The sequence below is a fragment of the Acyrthosiphon pisum genome, chromosome A1, assembly GCF_005508785.2.
Source record: "Acyrthosiphon pisum isolate AL4f chromosome A1, pea_aphid_22Mar2018_4r6ur, whole genome shotgun sequence".
In the NCBI taxonomy this organism is placed as follows: domain Eukaryota; kingdom Metazoa; phylum Arthropoda; class Insecta; order Hemiptera; family Aphididae; genus Acyrthosiphon; species Acyrthosiphon pisum.
This window is the reverse complement of record NC_042494.1, coordinates 140799483-140810627: the sequence shown is the minus strand read 5'-3', so window position 1 is coordinate 140810627 and position 11145 is coordinate 140799483. Positions and strand designations below refer to the sequence as shown.

Below are 11145 nucleotides of genomic sequence, written 5' to 3'. Positions count from 1 at the left end.
AGCATTTAAATCGTGATGTTATATTATGTTATATAATATGTAAATAAATTAAATTCAAAAATTCAACACAAAAACCAAAAGTATTGTTTTCGTACACACATTTTTCCAACGTAACGAAAATATACATCCCCAAAAAATTAAAACCATTGAAGAAATGGTTTATTGAAAAACGAAATCAATATACCTATTATTACATAATAACATGGTATTTTAATAACTGATAATAATTATGAAGCTGTAAATGCCTACATACACTTGAAAAGCCCAAGAATTGTAAAATTGTGTTAACTTCTATTTTTAACGACATGGTCAAACATTCACATACCGCGTAGAAGGTGAACCTTACTAGGTAGCTAGTACCTACCTCTATTTTTTTTATTTTTTTATATTGCTTTAAAAAATACTAGATTGCATTCAAATATTTCTACATAGGTACCTTCCTAACTGACTGTACTTGTTGACATACCAGTACAAAACAGGGAAGTTATATACGTAGGCACTTGTGGTCAACCAGTGATTGACTTTGCTCGTAACATGTAACGATGGCGTCGCGTAGACATTAATAATAATATACAATTACATTATACCATATGTGCGCATACGGTACTTAAAAAAGAAAATTCAACGGACGATGCGATCGGGTTGTCGCGGTTTTAACGGACAAACGCGTTTAAAACCACCGGTCAAGGTGGTCTGAACTTCGGTGTATAGGTACTGTCGTTATTAAGCCCAAAGCCCGTGACACTCTGGTAAGTTAATGCACCGTAACATCCTAATACACTTCCTTTCATCTGAATCTACCCCTCGTTTTGTGAAAACTGAGTATCATTGTTTATAATTTATATGAAAATAAAATATATTATTTCCTTCCCAATGTTTATATTATGTGCCACCCTAGTGTTTACTCATAATAATTGGTCTCACTTTAAATCATATAAGGTTCATTTATATCGGGTAGTTAATATTATAGTTTATTATAATACTATTTTTTTAATGTATATGATTATAAAGGTTATATACCTGATAAAAGGAGTAATTTAAAATCGACAAGTAATTATCGACAGTTACTATGACTAAGACGGTTGTTAATGTATGTGCAGTATGTCTAATACGAACATGATATTCTATAATAGAAAATATATTTAACTGTAAAAACATTTAAATCAGTTTAAAAGAATCTTTAACTAAAATAATCAAAAGTAAATAGGTACAATATAGATAGGTACCGAATGACCAAATATCAATGTAAAAAGCTGTCATTTTCTTTCATAAAAGTAATGATAACTAAGTACTTCAAAAAAAAAATTTACACGCAATAAAATAAAGTGCAAAGTACATCATTATTTTATTTCAGTGCTCCGTGGGGATTAAAAATGTTTATCCGATCCCTATTAACGAGTACTACTCGACCAACCATATCCTTTGGGAGTGTTTATATACGATGTATTTCATATATTATTTACACAACCTAAATTGTAGTAGGAAATGTAAAAAAACCCCACTGTTATACTCAGTGTTTGGAAAGAACGAGTTCCAAAAGGAACGGATTCCTGGAACGAATTCCTTTTTAAAGAACGGCACGATTAACGAATTCCTTTTTATAAAAAAATGAACGAGAAAGTGAACTAGTTCTTTTTTTTAAGGAAAAGTAACAAAATTGTTCGTTCCTTTCTAGTTTCAATAATTTACACAGATAAGTATGTAAAAATTTAAATTAAGATATATTTTTTAATGTGTATAATATATATTGCTAATTATTGATCGTTATCGAGTATTGACGTTAAGACAATCGACATACGTTAGCCAAAAATTTAATTTTGAAGAAAATCTTAAAATATGTATATAATAATCTATATATATAAAAATGAATGTATGTGTGTCAGTGTGTGTGTCCATGTTACCATGGCAACCATTTATATATTATTTTGAGATTTCCGTCCGTGTGTGTCTCCATATTACCATGGCAACCAATTATATATTATTTAGAGATTTTCGTCGGTATGTGTCTCTCATGGCAACCAATTATATATTATTTTGAAATTTCTGATGGAATGTTTTGTATATAAATGGTTGCCATGGTGATCTGTAAAACATATTATTCATATAAAGTTGGCAATTTTAATGGGCAACGAAGTGAATGGGATCAAATATTTTTATATACATAGATAGATTATACCTCTGAGAAGAGGATAGACTAATTTAAAAAAGGAGAGGACCAACCCCGGAAGGTGCTCAAACAGGGCTTTTGATATTTCATATGGACATTTTTGTTTATAAATGGTTGCCATAGGTTTTGAAGCTATTATAATAATAATTATTGGTTGCCGGGAAACGAAGTGCACGGGATCAGCTAGTATATTATATAAATATATAAAATATGTACCTACTTGTAACTATATAATATTATAAATAATATGCATAATATGATATATAAGGATATATAAGGAACAAGGAACAGAACTTATTCCTTTTTATAAGGAACTTGACAAACACTGATTATACTCACTTATATGGTAGCACGGTAAATATTCATCGTCGCTATCTTGTTTAGTTATCTTCAAAAACGCTTCGTTGTGCGGAGCAAACACTGTAACACTTCTTAGATGTATCGTCGTGTTGGCAATTTGATTCCTCTCGATTATACTATAGATCTGAAACGATACATAAAATTAATTTTATAATTTTATATTTTTTTTTAATTTTTTTTTAATTTTAATACACGATTGCGGTATAGGTAGGCATTTGAAGTTATTATTAAGATTCTCATACTATTAAACAATTATCACATTGACAATGGTGAGGGTGTAACGTATATCACTGGTAAGTTGTAGGTATAAATTCACGAAGAGCTCTACGCCAGTTATACCTCATTTATTAGTCATTACTAGCTTTATTAGGTATTGGAATATTAAGTGTTAATAAGGAAAATAAAGAAAATGTTTCCGTTGACTGGATCAAAATTATAGTTCACTTAATCACGTGTACCTATTATTTATTACTTATCTATAACAACAAATCACGGCCGAAAATTGTAATACATCGCAAACAGCGTGTTATTTATTATTTCTGATGAGTAATGAAAGACAAACGGATTCAATCACAAGCATGCGATTACTTTTTAAATACTTATATAATTGCACAATTGAATACTTAGTTTTACTGAGGTAAGCAGTTTTGAAACCAAATACAAAATGTCAGACTTACATCATTTGATCTTATTGTTATATTATATAACCTACCTATATTGTATACATATACGATAATAATAATAATAATAATAATACGATAATCAAACAGACCACTGAAAAATATGTTTTTTCTTTCTGAATCATACCTAAATACAGTACCAGTACTTATAATATAATATATAGATATACAATTAGATAAAAAAAATAATGCTATAGATAATGCCTTTGGTAAGATTAGACGTTGTGTAAGTTTTAGTGTATTTAGAGCTGTTGATAGGAAGGAAAATAACAGGCCAATGATAGAGTTTAATTTTGAAATTAATTTCGATAATATATTAGAAATATATGTAAGACGAATTCTTATAGTGTAGTCTTTGGTTATTTTTGTACAAGAGTTTTTCTTAAAACGTGTATGACCGAAAGCGGCCTTAATAAATTGTTACAATATCTGGGGGCTCTTGATGTAATATTATTTGACGATCTAACCATATAGGGTGATTCTGATTTTTGAAAGATTAAAAAATTGTTGTAACCTCTATTATAATAGTTCCTAGGATGTGACCGAAACATAAAACAAATCTGGTCGGTATCTCACGAGTATTAACGCAATCCCTATTAGTCATTATAATAATATGAATCATACACGTCATGAGATACGTCAACCGCGGAGTAGGTGCAGGGTATACTCTACAATCTACATACAGAATTCACATTGGCACATTACACATGAACAATGAATACTATTTTTTTTATTTCATACGATGGCAAAAAAATTTGAAAAAAATACTTACTATACGTCTTGTATAGGTAGTATATTATATACTGGTTAGGTATATACTGTATATATTTTAATAAAAGAATAAAATAGTGCGATAATAACAGTCCATGATATTATAGTGATACTAAAGTGACATCTGAATAATTAAAATGGAAAATAGTTGATGAATCATTGCACACTCTCTGTGGTTTACAAAAACTAGAAATACAAATTTCAATTCATTTTTCATTATAAAGTATTATTAACTATTCATTTATAAAGTTTATGTGAGACACCAATTCAATATGTCAAATTAAATTAGAACTAACACAGGCAAATGTGTACACGACAAATATATTATTATTATTTATCATGAATATTATGGATAATCAATATTAATTTAAGGAAGTATATCCAACTAAAATGTTTATATAAGTCGTCACAAACATAAAACGGTTAAGATTAAATAAATCTTGTGATTATGTACGATTTTTTCAATGCATAATATAATTTATTAATATTGAGACAAAATCTAAAACATTTCAACAATTGATATGATGCTTAAGTTGATAATTCACTAAACGAATGAAATATATACGTGAGGTTTTCCTTGTATATAAATAATATGTAATTCATCTCAGGTCGAAAAAAAAATGTTAACACAATTCAAAACTTTACAAAAATATATATATTCAACTCAGTACTCACTACACATTAAAGCAGTTTTTAAAACTTAAATATTTAAATGCCACTACAATTATCATTAATATTTATTTCATTATTTATTCTCTTTTTTTTGTTCACACTTCTGATCCATTTGTGATCAATTTTTCATACAATTTTAAAATACTAAAATAAATATTTAATCTAAACCTGCACTATACCCAAAATAATCTATATAACAACAGTTAATTGCGTTTTAAGGCATATCTTGTACCTTTATTAAATAACGCCAAACCAAAAAGTTGATTATTAATAAGCACGCAACCCGATCTCGGTTGTTGCGTGTATGTACGAAAACAGGGTAAATAATGATAATTAAACAGCTAGGGACCATTATCTGGATTGCTTTTTTTCATAGCCCAACAGGCGAAGCGAGTAAAAATATGACTAATGTTCCGGCAGCCTTACACCACCATTAGGCTACAGTGTTGACAGGCCAATTTTTTGAGATGGGTTCGAAGTGCAGGTAACCTACTCTACTATAATAAAACCAGACCAAAAGAAACAACGCCTTAGATGTCCGTCAGTCAAGTCGATTTTATGGACTCTCAAAATGTTCTATTAATGGATACCCATTTATTACATTATTTATTAGCGCCAATAAAATTTAAGATTAGATACTCCAAGCTACAAATCCTATTAACCCCACACAGCATAGATTTACAATACTTGATATTGTGAAAACTCGTTTCCGTCTGTAAGATACAAATAAACAATATATCACACAACAATGTCCTCAGCAAATAGCAATTTATTTATTGAAACGCCATACCTAGTTAAGGTACAAAATATATAAGCATCAGATTTTTAGATTGTGTACTGTTCTTCGTTCAAAAATCATATATTACATCCGTGACCCGTCTTTTATTCACTATTTATAATATCTCTTTTTATCGCCACCATTGTTTGAGAAATAATCGCATAAATAGCTTTTAATCTCAAATCTATTAGCCGTGGGTATTATAAATATTATGCCAGTGATTTCATATCCATACCCCCTGCACGGCAGTATTAACAACTAGCTGGGAACCCCTTGTAGGGCAAACGGGCGAACACATAGAAAACCCTAACCCTTGCGTTAAATCGATACCGCTGCAGAGAATGAAAATATAACGGACAATCCCGTGAGTTTCATTATAAACTCTCTTAATCTTGGAAAAATCAGTGTGTACATTGTGATGCTATTAAAATAAAATTGTAATACTTGTACACAAGTATCATTGACGTTGATAGTTTGGCTTACAATAGGTTCTATGTTGAATACCGCCAATTTCGGAAAAATACTTTTTAACATAACTACTATTTTGCAAATACTTATGATTACAATATGACACCTAATATTTCGTCGCCAAAGGACTATAGACAATGATATTATATTCGGAACAAAAAATACTCATGGGAGTCACGCTTTAATGTTTTGCGTTATGTCATTGTCATAATATATAAACATTAAACAACATAATGAATTGTACGAAAAAATATGGTTTTGCTAAGTCCGACCATACAAAGAGACATCATAATTATTAAAGACGGACAAACAAATGCTTTTATTTGAAATTTTCGTATTTATCGTGTATTGTTATTAAAATCTTGTGAATATATGTCAAGCCTTATTATGCTGATTTTTTTACTCTATTCGGTTATTAGAAAAAACAATTAAATAAATAAACAAATTTCATACCATTTAAGATACTTATTGTATTAACACGTTTGACATTTTTGAATGGCATAGAAGGAACATTTAATCGGAGAAATAGCAAAATAAAAAACATTTGATTAGATTTACGAAAACAATCGGCAGATAAGCTTAGAAGTCCAATATAGAATTCTTTATTTTTAGTCGCCAACAACCACATACATTTCATAAAAAAATAAATCGTAATATGTGATTAAAATATTTAAAAAATATAATAAACTATAAAGAAAGATCTAACACAGTAAAATAAATTATATTGGGATATGAATAGATGTATCTAAGACATATACAAATGTACAATTTTGAATAGGAAATTGATTTGAAATACCGGTAGCGAATGAGAATATCTGAAAGGCGTGGTAGATTTTGACTCGTCGAGGTCACATGAGTTAGTTAACAATTATTATTAAGTACATAAATGGGATGGAATGTTGCCGTTATAATTGAAAATCTGCCAAACAATACAAAAACTTAAGAACTGCAAAAACATTCAACGCACGTTTAAATTTGAAAAAAAATAAACTAATAATTAATGAACAATAAATGCACTGCAGAAAAAAAGTTTAAAAATCTAAAGAGGTTGAATTTATTTTACACTACTTACATTTAGTATTACATTTATTATTTTTTTTTTGTAAAGCTATGAACTATTAACTATGAATATTAAACTAAGTTAACAAATGCACTTAATTGGTATTTTTTTTTCAAATCCAGCAAAGTAGCAAGGTCATAAAAAAATTATTATTCATTAATTTGTCATGAATCATCAATTTACAACAACTGCACATGTGTCATACTCAGAGGTGTTTATAAATTCTATGCGTGGGATATGTAAGTTCTTCAAAAATTTCAAAAAAAAAATATAGAAAAATAACTTTTTTAATCGTGTATTAATCAATATAATGTACAATTTATTTTTAACCTTTTACAATTTATAGAGAAAAAAGTCAAAGGAGTTTCAATATTTTACTTTTACAGTACGATCACGTAACCAGAAGAGCTTACGACTTTTTATTTTTAATGCTTTATCATAAACTGTTAAGATTCCTCCGGTATTATTTTATCTGTACACTTCCGGCACTATACATCGAACTTAATTTCAAAAAAAATACAGTAATAATATATCAGAAATAAATTCAATTTATAAAATATAAATAACAATATATGATACTAACATAATTACATGAATAATTTGTTCTAAAACGAATAACGATATACAGATAAGTTGGTAATTGATAAAACGTTGTATGACATAATTTTCGTAACAATTGAAAATATTATATGGGATAAGTCTAGAAAAACGTAGACCCACATATTAAGAGGATAATTTTGTTCACGACTTTTATCCAATTGTATACGTTAATCCGTGACATCTATTTAAAGTAATAAGGTATTTATTGCATAATCAAAACTGCAGTTACGTTATAATATAATATAGGTACATGGAATACAGAATATACATAATAGCTGGCAGTATAATTCAACCACTTGTAACGTTTAAAATTAAATTACAGTCGAGCAGTGAAAAACGAGTGAGAAATAATAATATTAATACAATGCAATACTTTTCTTTTAGATATATACGTTCGGTTGTGGCCAGCGAGCAGCTTGGAATATAATATTCGGCTTGAATTTACATTACTTATTTTTCCAAGTACATTCTCCCCTACGCAGGCACTATTATTATTTATTATTACTTTTTTTTACGCTGTACTAACTCTAGATCGTCTACATTATTGTCCCGTTGATAATTCTACGCCAGTAGTCGTTACTATTGCCCTATTGGGTAATAAAACCGACCCTCCCGGTTTTTATTATTGTAACTATTATTATTATTATTATTATTATTATTTTTGTTCCGACATAGATCCCTAAGTTTCCGGGTTAGCTATCGATTTAGTTGGGAAACGTTTAGGGGGCTTCGGTACGACCTCCGTGCACTACACAATATTATGTATACAATATGTATACTGTGGGTTTGCGTGTAACACGTTAAGAATAATATACATTTTGTTGTGCACACGTATGAAAAAAAAATTGTTTGGTTGCAACGACCGTGCGACAAGGTCCCAAATAGCATTAAGTATAAACCTCGCTGCAAAGTGACGAGATCAATTAAAAGTGAATTTGTACAATTTACGTATAAATATAGTTTGATGTGGCATATGCATTCATTTGTATTTTATATTGTCACGGACCCCCACAACTTTTCAACGTTGTTTGGAAGCCTATTATGAATGCATTTAAACACTCGAATCAAGAGCCGATCTGAAAGTTGTAACTGTTGTAACACTACAGAAAACAAACATCACAATAACCATACAATATACCTACCTATTGTTTTTTAAAACCCATCACATTATTCAATCACATACATACCTACTTTTTTGTATTGGTAAAATTAACATATTATTTCAAACCACTATAGCTATAAAGGCTATTAAGTACATAGATAGTTACCTACTATATGTGTATGCATACGTGTGGATCTATGTTTAATAACATATTATATACATATGTATTATTTCTTGTTGTTTTTTAATTCTAATAAATAATATAATTAGAACTACAGACATTAATAAAATGCTTTATAGTTTGTAAAATTCGGTAAGAAAACATGTGATGTAGGGCCATAAATACTTAATTATTTGAAAGATAATGGTATTTTTTTTTACATTACAAAATTAGCCAATTAGTAATTACTAATTATATACCTAGCTATGTGTAATCAACTCTTCTGGTTAATAAACTAAACAAATTAACAAATTAAACAATAGTTAATATGTTACATATATTATTACTTATAAATTATTATCAAAGAGTACCTAGGGTAATACTAAAATAATTCATAAGCCATATACATTCAACTATAAAGATTTTTGAACGAAATAGTTACCACATAATATGAATCTTAAAAAGATACAGTTTCTATTATATTTTATTATAAAACAGATAATTCAATTGTATATGTTAGACGTTAAAATCATAATATAATTTTAGAGAATATATTTCCGAAATATGAAATATTATACTAATTTACAGTTTAACAGCATATTATTATATTATTTCATTTTAATAAGAACATAATAATAACTATCATTAATCAAAAGTATTCAAAACAATTTTTCTATTTTAATTAGAATTTTAAAAAACCGGTTAAGGTTTTTCTAAGTTGCAAACAATATTTTAAAAATATATCACTTATATGTGATGTGAACAAAGTTAATACATACATTATTTTAATTTCTACAACAATATATAAGTACACAACCAACAACGATTTATCCATGTGATCATAACATGCATGTAAAATGTTACGTAACAAAAGGTCAAAGGATTCAATAGTGATCAAGATCATAGCAACCCCTAAGGGTATGTCAAGGGTGTCATCACAGCTGAGCACGTACATTGATGGTATTTTATAGTTTTTTTTTTTTTTTTACTGAATAACAATAAAGAAGTTTTATATAAAAACCACTAACATAGTAATATTATAACCTGCTATCTATTTATAATCTTCACCAAGTGTTAATAATAAAGCTCAAGCCTCGCATAATAGTGACATCACTAAAAGGTCGCTATTATTAATATAATAACACATAATAGTTCATTGTTATATTACGAGTTAAGACGCGTTTTGCACATCGATAAAAATGACAAAATACGGACATTTATCTTTACTGTGTACCTAATAGAACTGATAAAGATAAAAGAGAATTGATAATTTATCTATTATTATGTATTAGCATATAGTGACCGGTTTCAACGTTTTATCGTCACAAACAAACCTCAAGACTATAAAACAAAATATTATTATAATACATTGGAAAATTGCGCAGTACATTAATTTCCCTCCAGTTCGCGTGAGAGACGAGAGTATAATATTATCGCTATATTATTTTCATAATAGTTATTAATGGACGCAATAGTGACTGTTTTATACTATGCCTGGTGGGTCACGACTATGACTTTCGTGGTGAAAGTGATTAAATTGCCAGAGACCCACTAGCGAATAAATTGTGCTGTTCGGTATATTTATTCCGTAAAAACAAAAGTAACATTAAAACATCTCGTTTTAAAGAAACATACAAACTTGACCTTGCTTCGCGGTTAATAATAATCGATTGCTTTTCCCAACGATATACCTTCGAACCGGTTGGCTAGCGTATGTGTTCCAGTTCTACAATACAAAGCAGGAAACGGCGCCAAACGCGCTATATAAGTGAGGCACACCTACTAACCTTATAGATTATGAATGTTTTATTTTGTATAAAATCAGAGATCAAGAGTCTTGTGCATGACATTTATTCAAATTTACTTTAAGCATTTATGAAGAGAATTATTATGCTTAAATATATGTGTCATATTATATACTGTATACAGTATACATACTCAAAAGATAAATGTTTTATTGGTTTTAATAAATTACACAAACATATTGAAACAGAAATGGTTCAAAAACTAATTTTAAGGGACAACAATTATGTTTTATTTAAATAAAGGGATATGATAACATGAAAAGTGTAGCTTTTAAATGTTTGTTTAAATTATTATACCCAAACCCGTTAGAATAGAAGTATAATTAATGTTCATATTCATGATACTTTTTCATGACGCAGATTACAACTATGACCTAATTTCAAATAAACTATTCAACAAGAAAACATAACTTTATTAGTTTAAAAATACCTACAAAAAACCTCAACAAATCAAACCTATTTTATTTCAATAAATATTATGGTTTAAAATATATATTAATATAATATTATATGGATTATGGA

The 11145-nt window shown here is 28.4% G+C and overlaps 1 protein-coding gene across 4 annotated transcripts in view; it reads right to left on the bottom strand.

Moving 5' to 3' along the window:
• LOC100166190 (fasciclin-1) overlaps positions 1-11145 on the bottom strand; it is a 69257-nt gene that overhangs the window by 13323 nt on the left and 44789 nt on the right. For all 4 annotated transcript variants that reach the window (XM_016807436.2, XM_008188492.3, XM_008188494.3 and 1 more), the window contains exon 2: positions 2507-2651. In XM_016807436.2, the coding sequence (XP_016662925.1) occupies positions 2507-2651 (145 nt within the window). The remainder of the gene's footprint in view (positions 1-2506; positions 2652-11145) is intronic.